The sequence below is a fragment of the Pungitius pungitius genome, chromosome 11 (assembly GCF_949316345.1).
Source record: "Pungitius pungitius chromosome 11, fPunPun2.1, whole genome shotgun sequence".
NCBI lineage: Eukaryota > Metazoa > Chordata > Actinopteri > Perciformes > Gasterosteidae > Pungitius > Pungitius pungitius.
The window spans coordinates 4,863,858-4,881,079 of record NC_084910.1 but is presented as its reverse complement, the minus strand read 5'-3'; the positions used below and the strand labels follow the sequence as shown (position 1 = coordinate 4,881,079).

At 44.6% G+C, this 17,222-nt stretch overlaps 1 protein-coding gene across 1 annotated transcript; it reads left to right on the top strand.

Annotated features, from left to right (window-relative positions):
* The first annotated feature begins 402 nt into the window (after positions 1-402).
* Positions 403-16,364, top strand: si:dkey-122a22.2 (uncharacterized). Its single transcript, XM_037454433.2, has 11 exons — positions 403-565; positions 656-812; positions 934-1,005; positions 1,427-1,503; positions 2,466-2,566; positions 4,477-4,593; positions 5,755-5,829; positions 14,229-14,367; positions 15,738-15,820; positions 15,912-16,008; positions 16,119-16,364. Exons 1-11 carry the CDS (start codon positions 506-508, stop codon positions 16,284-16,286), a joined length of 1,146 nt encoding a protein of 381 aa, XP_037310330.2. The 5' UTR covers positions 403-505; the 3' UTR covers positions 16,287-16,364.
* Positions 16,365-17,222: the final 858 nt, after the last annotated feature.

The window sequence follows — 17,222 nt, the reverse complement described above, 5'->3', positions numbered from 1 at the left end:
AAGGGATACAGCGACCCCTGCAGGTCAGAAGTTATACTGTCCCTTCATTAATAGGTGCCGTAGGAAAAGTATATTATTAATACATCAATAATAGTATAAATTCAGTATTTAATAGCATACATTGGCCTCGGAATTTGAATGATCGGTTTTGCCTCTGACATTATTAAATGCTCCAAGTATCAGCTGTAAATCCATATGCGGCAGAAGACTTGAGTTGAAAAGAAGGCGATTCACGAATAATTGCAAAGAATGATAGAGATATAATGATAGTGATATAATGATAGTGATATAATGATAGTGATGGAATGATAGAAGAATACAGCGGTGAGAGCGTGATGTGGCGCGTGCGAACCAGTGCAACGCGCAATGGAGGGTTTGTCTCTGGTCGGCTTCCGTACCCTCACCAGGAAGCGACAGCAACTCCATTCAGTGTGTGTGTGTGTGTGTCTGTGAGTGTGTGTGTGACGGCAGTGTCACGACGGCGGTTACAGCTCTTCATTTCAAAATGCGTAGAAGAACCGAAGCTCAAGCATCCAACACCGAGCCCGTTCACGCCGACAGAAAGGTGACGATAGCTTCTGCTAGCTAACACAAGGCAGAAGTTAGCCTGCTCGTGCAGCTCGGTTAACGTTCATTTCTTTCCTACATAAACTAGGAACCCCATCAGAAAGTGCAGAGCCGAGGTGGAGGCCGAGTGTCCTACGGCTCCGTGCTCCTTACCGTCGGGAAGTGTTTACTCGTCATCATCTTCGTCCCTCCGTTCCTCAACTATGCGTCGCTGCAGAGAGAAGGACAGATGCTCTTGCCTAAAGGTTCCTGATATCTGAGGCTAATAAAGTCACTGTTCCCTTCAGTTTAATGTTATGAACACCCACTAAACAGGTTTTTAAGAATACGTGAATTACACATTCTTCTTCTCCCTTTTTCATCCAGATGGCCTGATTGTTGATGTTGGTTTAGGTCAAAAGATGCATCTTCTGTGTAAAGGACAAGGACAACCAGTTGGTAATCCATGTTATGATGTTATTGTTTGATCTTCCATGTCTGGTTGCCTTATAACTCATGGTAAATGATCTACTTCGCGGATCCTCAATTTGCTTTGACCCCAGTTTTGCTAAATGGAAGTGGGTCCAGAGTTAATGGACAAAACGCTAATAATATTCATTCGCTAAAATCAATAACTTCCCTGATCCTCCCCGTTACTCTATTTTGATGCAATTTTTACATCGTAATTACATTTTAAATACAAAAATGATGCCATAGTCAAGTCATTTTCATTTTCCAAATCGAAAGTAGTCGCCTGGCCACCTGGTGCTTGACTGCAGGTCAAATCCTTAAGCTGAGCATCACTGATCTACATTGTCTTGATCTGATGGAGTCTCTTTGTTTTGCTCACTCTAACCAGTTAGTTTTTCTCCTCCTACAGTCATACTGGACGCTCCGACTGGAATGTCTTCCGAAGTTTGGGTCCATGTACAGGAAAGTGTGGCCACACTAACAAAGGTGAGAAAATGACTGTTTGATTCTGTTGAACGGCTGAGTTGTGAACTGATTGTATGTTAAAACCATCACTTGTCACTCATTGGTCTGTGGCGTGCAATTTCAAAAACGCTTGCATTTTGGCTGTCGTCATCTTGTTTTTTTCCGTAACTGTACGTGACACGAGAAGGTGGAGCTAAGTACCACTGAGTGCTGAATAAGTCATTTTAAGGCAACTTAAAATGTATAATAATATTTAACAAAATAGTAAAAAGGTTAAACAAAAACGCAGACAACTTCCAGGCTGGACAACGACATTGTATCGACCATCAATCACCAAGTAGCCACGCCTGCTTTATGCCCCATATAACATATGTACACAGACCTGAAGCTTGAGGTTACGACTTGTGTTTACTTGAGTTTTATTGACGGAATCATTTGAAGGGGAAGTGAGTCATTTTCTCATAAACTTCTATACAATCCCAGGAGTCGCCCCCTGATGGCCATTAGAAAGAATGCACCTCCGCATTGGCTTTACCTTTCAGACACCGAGGTGAGCAATATGTGATGAATATCACGTACCAAGGACACCCACAGTGGGGAACCTACTTTGAATCAGTTACTACTAGTGCCTCCTTATATCGTCAGGGTCACGTAGGGAGAGTTCCAGCCACGTCGTCTCTGCTCAACAAGTACTCGGCACAGCAGAAAGCCTGGGCTGACAGCCTGCCCCATGCCGTTTGTCTGAGATGTGACTCAAATTGGGTCACATGCGTGCTGGGGGAAGGGCGTGGATGCATCTGAACAACTAAATCACAGCCGCAGATCTCTTTTTTTTTATCATGTTACTCGGGCCATCATGCATTTTTAAAGTCCACACACTGGTCGGGGGGGTCGAGCTGGGTCTTCTCATGCGTATGCAGAGCACAGTGTTTTATTTAACGTCCCTGTGTACCTGCAATGTCCCTGTTTGTCACGCTGCTCAGGTGTGCACCTTCGACAGAATGGGACTGGGCTTCAGCAGGCGGCTGCTGCCCAATGAAACCACAGGAACCGAGAAAGTCTGGGGGGTGTCGACGACTGGACGGTAAGTGCAGTATTTCTGGAGGCAGGAGGAGGGCTGGGGGGGGGGGGGGGGGGGTTGAGGGGTGTCTTAGACTTTTTCCGCTGTACAATACATCCGCATCGTCAATACGGTGGCACTTTTTTTTAATGAGTGGGTGGGCGGTTTAAACATGCGGATCCATCTGTCACATTCATCTGTTGTTGGGTTTGTAAATACCATTGACATTTTGGATGAGATATGAACACTGTTGTGTGGTGCAGGTGCGTTAAGGGGAAAAGATTGAACTGATTGATGGACAGCCAGCACCAACTTCATTTTGCCGGTAACTTGGGTACGAGTCTGTAAGTAAACTGTTGGGAAATTATGCTTCCCACAGTCCTCAAAGATGTTTCCATACTTTGCTTTGGCCTGAAAGAAAGACAAATATTCTAAAACAGAAAGATCTTAAGGCCCGAAAGAAATCAGCCAATCCCTCCATCTGAGAAGCTGGCCCACCAATAGTTGGGAGTGCTTGGTAGATATTACCAACTTCTACCAAATGGGTTGGTGTAAAATTGTGATGAGTTCTAATGACTTTGGGGATTACTTCATATTTCAACATTACCAATTGCAGTGTATGCACACTCTCACAGAGAACCCCCCCCCCCCCCTTCCTCACGCTGAGGTGGGATTGGGCCTGGGGGGGGGCTAATGAGCGAGGCCGGGGTTAGCCGGCGGTCAGCCGTTTACCATGGCACCTGGCCCGGAGAAGCAGCAATCAATTTCCCAGAATTCAATATCTCGAGGAGGTTTGCTGACTGCCTCACCTTAACCCTGTGAGTCTTGTGAAGACTCCTCGTTCCAGCAGAACACCTCAGGTATAATTTATTGGCACAACAAACCCCGGGGCAGCAGATGGCCGTCCAATAGGACGTCTGCTGCAGCTCATGTAACGACTCTGGTGATTGCAATTAACCAGTGCTTGCTTCTCTCATGTAGAGATGAAGAGGAGCCAGTGGCCCGCTCCACAGCGCTGTTGTTTGGGTTTCTAGTAGTGCTGTTTGTCCCCTCAAATTAGCTTTTTCACAATGCCTCTTAGTTGACCTGTTAACGAGCAGACAAGAGATGAATGAAGTCAGTGAGGAGCCCCGGTCCCACCTGGTCAATGAGGGGTCATGGTCCTTCGTCTTTTCATTAATTTTTCCGTGGTGAAAGAGAGAAGGAACGATTGCATCGAACGAACGTGATCAAAAATGTCAAGCCCGGTTGCCAAACGACTTCTCTGGTTCTGGTAGATTTATTTGTCAGATCACAGGTCAAGTATCAGCGCTGCGTCTGCAAAGGCAGGAGCAGTTCTGTCGGCCTGCAGGCCGGAAGAACAACTCACTAACATCAGATAGAACATCATGTTTTATAATTCTTGTTAGATATAAAAGGAAAGATTTCTATTGGCCCTAAACTGGCGTCGAGGAGGAGCAGGTCTTCCCACCGCAACACTAGACCCAATCACATCCAATGTGTGGTCTCCTAACATTAATGTAACATAAGGGACAAAGCGTGAGTGTTGGATGGTGCCTGGTGTCTGGGTCTCCCTGCTTGGCACTTTCTGCTTTGCCCTCTGACCTTGCACTTCTCAAGACAGTGACTCCCTAAATGAGCACTTTTGATTATCAGTGGAATATCTAATGTTCTGGAAATTCTTTTGTACTGTTCTCTGCCGACAATGGCTTTTGATGCAAGATGAATCCAAGAAAATCCTACTAGAACAGCTGAACTTTATTTGGAACTCATCAGCATCACTTTAAATGATGACAGGTGTGTGTACTGAATGTGATTAAACAGTAGTCAGTACACACAGCTGAATGGCTGAATAGAAACACCTCCTGGCCCAGATCACATGCTTCAGTTGTGAGACTGTGTTGTTGTTGTTGTTGTTGTTGTCCTGGCTCCAGGATGGTGGATGATCTGCACCGACTCCTGCAGGCCGCTGCTATCGCCAAGCCCTTCATCCTGGTGGGCTCGGAGCTCGGCGCGCTCAACGGCAGGTTCTACAGCCACATCCACGACGTGTAAGTGCAGCGCCATTTGAGTGCCAAAGGTGCATTCCCAACTATTCAACCTTGAGAAGGATTAAAAGACTTCACAAAGAATCTAACCATATCCAATCTGCCTATATTACAAAAAAATCATCAGTGAAATGTTGTGAAAAATTCTTGTCTGACTCGACTGACTGAAACATTCAACATATTTTGTAGGAGTACATTTGATGCAGGAATAAGACTAACAGAATCATCAAAAATTAAGTAACAAGGTAAAAGAGAGAATATTTTGGTAGTGACTTAAAGTTGTAGCTTGCGTGGCCGTCGACTAAAAGCATGACTTAAAACGAACATTTTAACATACATTTTAGTCTAAAGACTGAGTTTTAAACTTGGCTCAAAAGTCACAAACTGTAACAGATACAATTACATTTATTATGTCGATTAATTATTTGAATCCGTTCCAGGTAGTAGTTGCTCCCTAACACAACAAATGATAAAGAGCTAGTGAGTGTTGTACACAGTGCAGAGTGATTCACACATTCTATAGATACAACTCTCACTCAAAAGAACATATATTAATGAACATTTCCTCCTAACTGATTACATTTACATTTCTTTTCTAGTTAGTAACTCTGTTAGTATGGAGCCAAATCCAGACCAAAAATTTTAACTAACTAAACTAAAATTAAATGCGACCAAAAGTCAAACTTTCAGGTTCAATTTTCTTTTTCAAAATAAAAAATCCAAACTTTTGGCCTGGATTTTGCTCGTCACCCCAACCCCACACGCGCTATAACAGCTTTCAAGTAGTGTGCATCTCCCAAGCTGGCACTTAACAAAACGTACTCCAGTGTCCATTCGGCTCCGGCCCCATAACTCGGCCCTCTCCGAGTCAACGCAGTGATTAACGGGACAAGTGGCCTCAAAGATTTACTATTTAATCAGGCACCGTGTTGCTGCCGGTAAGAGAGTGAATGAATGTGGGTGGATGACACCTCTCTGGATGGAAATATGGTGTGTGTGTGTGTGTGTGTGTGTGTGTGGGGTCATCTGTCCGCGGGGGAAGAATGTCCGGGGAGGACGGACGGCAGGTCGCTCATCCATCTTGCGCTTATTACGACTGGGGGGGGGGGGCGATTGGACAAGGGTGGGTCGTGAGTCTTCCTTCATCTCTGTGTGTGTCCTCAGGCACGTGTCAGACCTGGTGCTGATCGATCCCATCCCAGAGGACGCTTTTGAGGACGAGCAGTGGACGCAGTACTGGTGAGCTCCCCACTGCATTGAGGAACGAGTGGGAGGATGGGAGGATGGACCCGGGGGAGACGGGAAGGTGGAAAACAAGCGTGAGAGGAGATGGGTGGAGGTGGGTGAGAAAAGGAGCGTGAGGGGACAATGAGGAGCTCCAAAGGGCAGATGGAAAGCCGATAATCGGCGAGGAAAGAAGAGAAGGGAAATGTAAAAAGAAAGAGGATTAAGATGAGGGCAGGAGGCAGTGAGTGTTTCCCAACTCTCTCCCTTATTGGATAGCTGATTATCTCGGCTGGGCGGGGCTCATTAGCATGATTAATGGGAGGCCAAAGGAAGCCATTCGCTCCTGCAGCGTGAAACCGATGAGGGTCGTGGCGGTGGTCGGACTGAGTGGCAGCGAGTGTAATAACGCTGCTTTAATCCCCCAGGCCAGGTGTACTTGTGTTTGTCGTTGTCACAGCGCACATCTCAGTATGCATTAATTATCATCATCAAGACGTCTGGGTTATTAATGATGACAGTGGATGAATTTTTAGATGTCTTAAGCTTGTGTTAATTACAGGCCTCATTCACCCATCTGATCAAAAATCTTTTTGTGATGCCATCTAACAATGCTAACTGGGGGTTTAGTTTATAAACGTTGACATCACGGCAGGAAAACATGATCAACTAATATGAAGTACTCTCATTTCGAGCATTACTCTGTGATGCATCCGTCCGCCAATATTAGCGCCCATGTCATAGAAGCATTAGTGAAGCTAGATAAGAAATGGATCCCTGAAAACGGCCTAATTTGTACGTGACTCAAAGTGGAGCAGCGGCATTTATCACGGGGTATGTGTCCAATTATGCTCCGATTAATAGGCATTCATTTCACAGTACAGCGCAGCCACAATCCAATTATTCTGTAGCGGAGCAATGGGGAAATTAAAAGACTTGCATATACTGTGTGAAAAAAAGAAAATTGTCAACGGTGTCAGATTTTAAAGCGGGGAGTGAAAATAGAAATGACATGTGCAGTACGAAGAAAGAAAGGAGGCATTAAATCTCAGCATTTACATTTAAACATATGTGTGTGTGTATATACACCATATATTTGTATTTGAAAAAATATCCTTTTAATGTACTGGTGTTTGTCCAAAATGCCACATGACGGTGGTTGGTGGAAGAACACAACCGTAAGGTCAGTGATTCTACTTTCTGTTCAGCAGGTGGGCTGCTGGGAGCGTGTTTCTCCCCCCTCACACCCGTTATTAGTGGTCAGAGGTCTCGCGCTACTTGGTACACAAGATAAGGGAGCCGGGCTTCACCTGAGCAGGAGTGCTGGCTGACCCTATCGGCTTTGCCGCGGATTTCCACATCAAAGGCCCAATCATTAACGGGCTCTCTACCCAAATGAGTTCCGTTGCATCTTATGAAAATAATTGTCACCATCTCCCAAAAGCGCCATTTCTCTCGGTGTGTTTCATTCGCTTGCAGGCAAAGATAATTCTGCCCGATGGGAGAATGGAGCGATGGGTCTAGCATGAGAGATTAGGGGGAAGCCCCAGTGTACGTCTGGACAAATTACATTCTGGATGAGAGCCGCTGGTTTGAGTCTCTCAGCGCTGTCAGTCTTTGTTTCAGCAGCTCAAGCTTCGGAAGCGTTGCATCTCTCCCACTTGAAAGCAGATGGAAAGATTGCTCAAATTTCAACATAAGTCCTTACTAGTTGGTATAAGGACTGGGATGAAACTGACATCACAGGACGCAAAGACATGGCCAATCAGCCCGTATGTGATGAACACGTCAAAGCAGAGCTGCAGGATGAAGCCAAACAAATGTCACATTGTGTAGAAGTCTATGAGAAGATTACCAGACTTTTCTCTTGATTTATTCCCTCAGTAAACATTGAAAATGATTTTATGGTCTCAATATCTAGCTTGATGTCTCCTTCAATACAGCATGATGTTTATTTAGTAAATCATGTTCCATTAAGAAATAAACAGTATAATTAACGCTAAAGAAGAATCTCCATTTTTAAAGAGTGTCCTGGTGGTCATTGACCTTTGACCCAGATGTCCCTGGTTCACTTTGTACTGAAAACATCATTCCCCTCCTTTCTTTCTCTCTCTGCCTAATGCACTGACCCACTAAAATAATACAACATGTAATTAGTGAACCGGTGCAGGGGAAGGCTTTTATTGTGAAGCATCCACAGGAAATAGATGTGGGCATATTTGTTTGTGCTATTGGCTCACCAGGTCAGTTATCATATTAATAATCTCTATATTGCTAAACGTCCTTAGTCTGAGATTCCAGCTGAAATTAGACAAGTGCCATCAATAGTTAGGAGAAATATAAACGAGTTGCACTACATATCCCTTCCGTCGTTCATTTACACACATGGCGTGTGTCTCGAGGACCATAGAGCTAATTTACTCCCATGGACGATGTGTTTGCTGGGAGAATGGGAACAGCAGGGAATGCTTTCGACTAATGAGATGGACCTTCCCATTTAATAAATGCTGATGGATTGGCCTCCTCTCGGTGAAAGAGGAAAAGCCTCCTTGTACCGCCCCGCTGCATCCTGTTCCTTTCTTAAACTGCTTTTAATGGCTGCTTTGGCGATCATTTCATGCTGAGATACAAACTTCTGTAGTTACAGCCTTTTTTCTTCTTTTGGTTCGTAGCTGAAGGACTGATGATGTGGGGTGCGTCTCTTTCTAATATCTGTGTGGATACATGATGCTGTTAAGTGTCTGCCGGGGGAGCGGAGGCCTAACAGCTGTGTCCGCAGGCCTGGATGGAAGCCTTATTGAGTAATGAAGACGGCCCTCTGTCCCATTCGTCATACTACTTGTCATTATTGTGCTGAGCAAGGCCTACACACACAGGCAGGATCACATTCATGCACGGAGACACTGTACATATACACTCTGTGTGTGTGTGTGTGTATGCATATCATCACGTATACACACAGCTTGCTGTAGTGTGTAGCAGATAATAAACACGTTTTTCCATGCTAACCTGGAGCCCGCTCTGTGTGACAGACACCGTACGGCTGTCACTTCGACTGCTGCGTTGGGTGTGATTTATCACTATGCACATGCTCGGATACGATGGGTGGAGGAGAGTGTTTCCATCTTTATATCCCTCCTCGCAGAACTTTGTCAAAGGACGTATTTCCAGGCCAAACAGATTCTCCTCCCCTGTAGTCCACCTCACGTTTCTGTGCTGCGGCTATCAATGACGGCTCTGTTGCCGTCATTGATAGCCGCAGCATCCCGCGATGATGAATCTGGTCTCTCCCCCAGCTTCAGAGGCCTGTTTGCTCTCACCGTGCGCTGCGTTCAATGACCCGCTGGAGCACAGAGCTCCGGCCCCATAACTGCAAACCCCTCCGGGCATCCGCAGCTGAGAATGGCAGCAAAAAGTAGAATGAGGCCGTGGGCGGAGATGAACACGGGCTGGATTCAAATAGTCTTTTTTTGTTTAAGAAGGTTCCCAACAGCGAGAAATGACCCAGAAGTAATTGGCCGTCATGATAAGAGTTGTTTGAATCCTCTAAATACTTGGAGCAAATGAACCACTGGACTTTCCTTTACAAGAGGAGATACTTCTGTCCCATAATTCAATGCCGCGGCAATATTTTAATTTTGCTGCTCCAGACTGCCGTCACTAACAGGCTCCCGTCGCATCATAACTATGTAGTTTAGTGAAAGTGGAGTTGGATTCCCTTAAATTTGGGGTTGTCTTTTCCTCATGAATTCTACTAAGCATCCTTCCTTGACCCAGTGACATTTTCCATAGAGGTCAAGGGATAGTGATTAGGAAAAGACCTTAGGAGGTCATTTTCTTTAACTATTTGAATCCAGCCAGGGAATTTGATTAATAAGAGTAGAAGGAAAACGGTGTTTTGTTCATACAGACATTAAAATAGTAAAATATCAATCCGTTATTATTAAAGGAATTAAAGTCTTTTGTAAAGTTAAAAACACCCTGTATTGATAACGTAGGAGCGTTACTTTCCTTCCATACAGCAGTGAGTGATTCACTATGCTACAGTAATGGCTTAGAATCCCCCCTCAGTCCTCCCCTGACTCAGCGGCAGCCCTCCCCCATATCCTCCCCCCTCACCAGAGAGTCCCAGACGAGGCGGGAATGGCAATTAATTATAATTAGAAGGAGTGTACGCGTAACTATTGCTGTTCCGCTGCACTAATGGATCCGTGCGGCTGCAGTCCCTTTGCGATCGACCCCGACGTGATGTTGGCTGTGGTGCAAGAGGGACACCTTGTGTTCAACTGTGGGTATTACGCCTGATGAGCGGCCTTACATGTTTTCACTCCTCCCAAGGAAATTGACTGCGATTGTAATACTTTGTACACCACATGTATACATTTTTTTTTAAATAACCAAATATCCAACAGCGGGAAGGAGTCTGATCATGTGTGAAGGGACTGTAGTGATCTTTCCTGGCGGTTTACTGACTCTGGAGGTGTGCAGGTCGAGGATGGAGGTTCAGGCTGAAGCTGATTCACTCTACAGACCTGATGATCTGTTGTGTTGTGTCTCACAGATAAAGCCTGTACTGTAAGAAAACAAAACTATATATATATATATATATATACATTATCTATATATTAACAACCCAACTATTAATTTAAGTATAATGCTAATTACGAAAAAATACTGTTTTCTAATTTTTGTACGGAAATAAATACTGTATTATGTATACAGTATTTTACTACTTAAATGACATGCACATTTATGTAAAATAATATTAAGTATCTAACTAAGTAGCTAGCTTAACATATGTCCATACTAACAATTTAACAATTTCTTTGTAATTTCAAAGTAACTCTATATTAGTTACTAATTATATTATTTTTATACATTTATATTAAAACTCTAATTCAGGGTCTTAATTTTGCGAACCTTTTTCATTACATCAAACATAATGCAGTCCTTTTTTTAAAGAATACAACGCTGCACTGCTCTTGATGTTGAAACTTTCACGGTTGTTGCGCCTCACGCGATCAGAAGCAACAATGCTAACTTTTAAGTCCTTTATAGGACAATTAAATGGCCACCGTGTAATAGTGAGTAGAGGGTCTCATTAAGTGCAGTTCAACAAAAAAATGTTTTGCCATGATTGATTTGTAATAATACAGGAAAAATTAGTAAAATTAGTTTTTCTCTGCCAAACTTTTATTAATATCCCTTTATTGAAGGTGTTTGCTTGTAAATAAACAAGAAAAATCTGTAAAATAACTGTTGGCAAAAATCAATCTAAATCAAAGAAAAAACTTAGTTTTTTACAGTTTCGCAAAAAATTATAACAATGCTTAAATACAATGTATTTTCTGTTTGTTTTTCATTGTAAAATTGTAAAAAAGATTGCATATTAGTGGCCATCTCTTCTTTTAGTGTAGGGCCTGGTTTCCCCATCTGCGGACCTGTCATTTTCTTTAGCTATTGCACACACTACAAACAAGGTGAACCTTTTTTTGTTGCACATGGATGTACTTTATAATATAATCGATCAAGAATTCTGAAACCTGGCTTCATCCAGTTGTTCACAATTCTATTCTACATATGTATGCGCATTTGCAGACATTCGATAAGTTGCGTGTACAGTTAAACATACGACCGAGCTTGTGATATAAGAATAACTGTCTCCATGTTGGTGATCAGCTGTGGACGCTCGGTGGGCACATCTATTGGTGAAATGTAAATGTAATAGACCACATTGTGTCGCGTTGAATAGCCGCTTTTTTTGCCCGCGTGAGAGTCATTGCCCTCATCATGGCCACGTCTACGTGTCCTCCCTCTTGTAATAGCCTCTGGAATTCTTTGTAGCGACCCGATTTTTTTCTTCTTCTTTTTTAGTGTTCTATCGCCGTAATAGTTAGCTGAGCCTCATGTAATAGTCTGTGTTTAAATGTCCTCCGCTCATTGTAATAGTCGGCAGGCGCTCGTGTAATAGTTGGTGTTCTGCGTGTGAGCAGGCTCTCAGGTGACGGAGGCCCTGCATATGAAATGAGATGGTAATGAGGAGGAGGGAGGGGGAGCCTTATCACTGCGGGGCCAAATTCCGACAGTGAATTGCGCAGTCGTAACAAAAGTAACAGAGCGTCCATTCAGCCTGCACTAATCCAGATGGGAAAGTCAAACAGCAGAAAGTCCACGGCACAAACTCATTTCATCACTTTATTAATTTAGATATTGCCTGCGTGCTCCTGTGGGGGGGGGGAGAGAGAGAGAGAGAGAGAGAAAAAAAAAGAGCCCCTCTGAAATGACCAACATCGGTGAGGCGTTTTGCTCTACATGGTCCCCCCACTTCGTCTCCTCCTGTTATCTGTTTAATTCATCCCGCCAATCTCGGCTGTCTTTACCCACTAAATTTCCCTTTGACACGCATGCCTTGCTTCGCATAATCCTCACTCCGGGGCAGAATTAAAAATGGGAAAAAAAGAGGAGGGAACAGGACAGGTGGCTGGAGAATCCTTGAAATGGTGTTCAATGCGAGAGCCGGGGAATGATTTGACCAGATTCAAACTGGGGGCTGATAGGGAAATAGTTCTCCCCCCCCCCACTTCCTTTTTATTTTTGGAATCAAGGGGGAGGAAAAAGGTGACAGGTGGAAAATGTGCAGAGACTGAGAAGTCCCTTAAGAGGCAGGTCGGAGAGTCGGTTCTAAATTGTGGTGCAAGAATGACTTCAGGGGGCGAAAGCTGTTGCCAGGCAGATGAAAATGTCAAAATGTCACTCTCAGGAGGTATAACGAACGAAAAGTTCTTCTCTGTCACCTCCTCCTCCTGCATGGATCCATCACGCACCGTGTAGGTGCCGACCACGGCAGCCATCTCCACAGCCTCCTGTTCCCCGCGGCCCCCAACCAGCTCTATCGGACCCATCAGGGGCCGACATGCTCTGCTACAGTTCTTCAGGTGGCAGCACGTCCTATCAACAGCGGGGAAAATGGGTTATTTTACAACTGAGAAGTGCAACGCTTGTGATGGAGCTTTGATACGATCGGTGCGAGGGCAGTGAAGCGGCGCTGAGGATTGCCCGTTGTAAGATGAAGAATATTTCGCTACGGGCTTGTGCTGTGACAAAAGTCACTGTTGCAACTCAAGTTTTAGTATTTCTATACTGAACTGTCAATTGAACAAGGAATACATGCGTTTGATAAAAGCTCCCTTGCAAGGTTGTGGTGCTCGTGCTAGTCCCAGTACTTACAACATAACCACAACATCCACACTCCTCACTAACTGGTCTCCTGTCTGTCAATCAATCCACTACCACTGTCAAGTGCAGGCATGAAATGTAGCGACCCATCATTTCACTGTAACTATGCTAAGTCCCAAATGCCCACCCTCTCAGTGGACATTTTATAGACTGGATAGTTTAAACTGGTAAAATAATCAACAAATAAACCAGCACTAACTGCAGGGCTGCAGCTGGGGCGTTTTGATATCTTCTAGAGGTGTTTCCTAGTTGTTTTTCAGGTATTAAAAATGGCAGAGAGGAACACTGCTATAGACCAGGAGTAAGACCAAGACCGAGGGGGGGGGGGTGCAGATCTACAGTGTGTCGGCTGCGTAGGGGCAGGCTGCGCAGATCAGCGCCAAAAATGGCGGCGACGGCAGCAGACGCGCGGCACTATTGATTGGGCTCCACAGGCTGAGACCGGCCAATTCACAGCACCAGTGAGCCGAGACCGATTGGGCCTCCTGAGTTACAAAATCCCACAGCTCTTCTTCTCTCATCTGCCAAAAAAGAAAAAGAGTTTCTCATTCCCCAGGCAAATGTTTTGATTGAGAAAGTTTTAGATTTTGAGGGTAAAAGAAAAAGTAAACACTGGAGGAATCGTATGACTCGTGTGCACGAGCCACTGTACAATGAAACTGTTTCGAATAAGCTTTGATAGACTTGAGTTCCTGTGCCACCATAAACCTAGCTAGCTACGAGCATTTAGCGAGCTAACTATGCTTGTTTAGTGTCCCTCCTCTGCTAGATGTGCAATTAGGCAAATGTGGACTTAGCATACGTGAGGCTAAGCTAAGCTAACCGATTGCGTTGTCTTCCATTAACCATGACGGTTTTTACCAACTCAATATTCACAAAGCAAGCTGGGATGATAGCTTTACTAAGCTAGCTCACTTTTAGCTAGCTAACGATTTAGGAGGGAATTGTTTCCCTTTTTTGATTTTGAAGTTGGGGCTGCCTTTAATACTACACACATCTTTTTTTAAGTAATTACTAGTCACACAAAGGGAAACCTGGATATCACGCTTACAATGCTAACAGATGTCAGTGTGTTTTTAACTCCTGTCAATAAATGAAGCTTTTAAGTGCAGTTAAACTGTAGACTTTGGTTTGCCTCCTGCTAAAGGTGTGTGTGTGTGCTTGTGTGTGTGTTTCAGGTACGGTAAGCTGTTGCCCTCCCTCCAAGCCAGGCAGTTCTCAGCAGCCACGGGGCTGAGCCGCATGCTTCTCATCCTCGGGGTGATCGAACCGACCCTTAAAGAGGGAAACGTTTCGGAGGAGGTCATCCAGCGTCAGGTCAGGCTAACCCTCTTAACCACACACACACACCTTGCAATGAAGTATGCCTCAAAGGTGTGTTATGGATTTGAAAATACATTTGAAAGAAAACCTGAAGCTATGTATACATATGCATTTTGTGTGTTTGTGTGTGTAATTGCTGTTTGACTCTTAACACGACGGAGGCTTTCAAGAGGTGATTTAAGGATAAAACGTATGGACACAAAGGAAAAAGAGTGATGTTTTCCAGGCATCCAAACGCACTCCTCCCATGTCCCCTCCCCATGCGGCCACAGGGTGGTGCTAGTGCGAGAATAATCCTGTCCCCTCCCTCGGTAGAGAGCTGAGCGGGTGATGTCTGCAGAGAGACGTTGTGTCTCAATGTCGGGTGCCAGGCGGCATTTAAAAAAAATCAAATAAGAATCGAACCTGTTTGGATTGGATGGCGCAGTCTGCACTGTCATCTTCTGACGCCTTCTATAGTGTAAAGTCGCCCCTCTGACTCTGTTTTGAAACGCACACACACCTCATTGTTAACATGAAGTAACGCTCTGTATTGGGGGCGGGGGGGGGGCACTTTTATTAGAGCCCGGATATAAACCCTCTTGTGGGGAGCATTAGGGACGTGGAGAAAGCGAGATGGTTGTTGGGGCCCCATTTAAACTACAATGTCCCACTTCAAATTCTTCCTTTTTCTCAAAATGTAATTTGTTCGGAGAAGTTGGTGACCCCCCCCACCCCCCCTCCCCCGACATCTCCAACATCCGTCCAGCATCACATTTGAGCCGCAGCTGTTCACAGCTGGTTAAGACGGCGCCTCCTCTGCAGCCAGCCGCCCACGATGTGATGGCAGCGGTGATGAGCGGCCCGTTTCCGCTTTTCAAGTATTACAGTCGTTGCCAGAGAGATAAGGACATCATTGTGTCGGGAATCTCCAAGGACACAGAGAGGTTTTGCAGACTGGCTAGTGAAGGTTATAACACACACACACACACACACTCAATAGAGCATGCAGTCCATTTCTCAAGGCCATGTTCTGTTACCAGTGCTTAATTGAACCGGAGCAGAGTTGTTTGTGAGCGGCACCAAATCGAGCCGGTCTCATCGCATGCTGAAGGTAGATGGAAATTCTTTTCAATTTGGGGGGGGGGGGGGAGGTTCACGTCTTTTACTCTGCATTGCTTGTTGAACTTTCCTTGCCTCGAGCCCGAGTCCGAGAACCAAGACTTGAGATGTTCAATGTAGGATCAGTATTTTGGTCCCAGGTCCCTTTTGGTTCCGTTGCCTCTGACTGTAGCGACGGCTTTTCGGTGTGCGGCGCTTTATTGACCAGACTAAGTCATTCCTTTTAGGTGTTTTGTCTGATATATTTACCCTGTGTCTTATAGAAATACCTTCTGAGCAACCCGGCCCACCAGAGCAGTGCTGTGGATGAGCATTACTTTCTGAATGAAAGTGCATCTCAAGTGAGGTACGGCAGCCGCTTTGCGTGTTCAAGTCAACATGAATAGTTGGACTGAGAAGCGTTACATTTATTTGTGTTTTCGTTGTCGTCTTTGAAGGGACATCACAAAGTATAAGCCGCTCTCCAGCAGTACGTCAGTGAGCGTGATCACCGGCGACTACTTTGACCAGCAGATACCAGAACATCTAAACCGGGTCAGTGAGCCCACCGTGCATTATTCTCTCGTTCTGTAATCACGCTTGTGCAAAAGAAGAAAAAAAAAAAAAGAAGAAATCCAGAATAAATTGTCTTTTTCCTGCACCAGATGGTCGCCGAGCTTCAAAAGAAGTTTCTGGAGGAGTCCTACCCGTCAGCCAATCACATTCACATAAAAGGAGCCGACCGGCGAATGATCTACAAGAAGCCATCTGCCATCAGCCAGCACCTGAGGAAGCTCGTCAGCCGACGACAGGCCAAGCAGCAGAGCGAGTGACCCTCGGCCAACATGCCGCGACATGGACACGGCCACCGTTGAATATGTTGTAAATACTCAATAAAATATTCAAGGATTCTTTTTCTTTTTTTTCTTAGTAAAAGGTAAGGTTCTTTGGAAAGTCCACTTTTAACAGTTTTGCTCACTTTTAAAGTGAAAATAACTGCAGGGCTGTTGGGTGCGATGACATATTTGCTGTCTCAGTCATGAAATCTTATCTTTCAAGTTTTTATTTCAGTCTCTTAACCCGATTGGCCAGAGACAAAATTGAATACATTACTCCTTATCAATGTAAAGGCCACACACGCCAGCGCTCATTTTATCTCATTTGGCTCAGTCTTAACATTCTGCCTTGTTACAGCCACAGGGAACACTGCGATGAGTCTCTCTCGCCCTCTCGGGGGCGTCAGCTTCAGTCATTTGTTACTTGCATATAATTGGCTTACATCACAAACAGTTGTAGACCTTCATCTTTGGACTTTTAATCAGCGAACAGATGAGTGTGTCCTGAAAGCTTCATTTCTGTAAAGGTTTGCATCGGTTTTTTCTACTTTTGTGGCAAACGGATTCGGCGAAAGAAAAAGCAGACAACGTTGGTTTATCCTGAGGATTTAAGTTTAATTATGACACCACATCAAAATAAAAATTTCCAACAGATCTGGAATTTAATTCCATCCATATACATGCATAGCAACAACGTTTTAAGAAACATTTTCTCCCATAATCAGGACATTGGAATGATCATTTTACATCAGTATCCCCACTGACCTCCCACCCATCTTGTTCATCAGCAATAAACGTAATTCTTGTACAACTTTTTTTTTTTGTTCTTCCCTTGGGGGGGGGGGATACAAATAATTATATGCACAGTCCCCCCTTTCATAATACTGCTTTTCAGTAATGTTCCCTCATTTACAAAGTATTGCATGGAGAGCA

Excerpts from the sequence above, each read along its gene's own strand:
- si:dkey-122a22.2 (XM_037454433.2), top strand. The coding sequence starts at position 506 with ATGCGTAGAAGAACCGAAGCTCAAGCATCCAACACCGAGCCCGTTCAC. Across the intron at positions 2,567-4,476 it reads GGGGTGTCGACGACTGGACG|GATGGTGGATGATCTGCACC; the intron begins GTAAGTGCAGTA and ends TCCTGGCTCCAG. Across the intron at positions 15,821-15,911 it reads GAAAGTGCATCTCAAGTGAG|GGACATCACAAAGTATAAGC; the intron begins GTACGGCAGCCG and ends TCGTCTTTGAAG.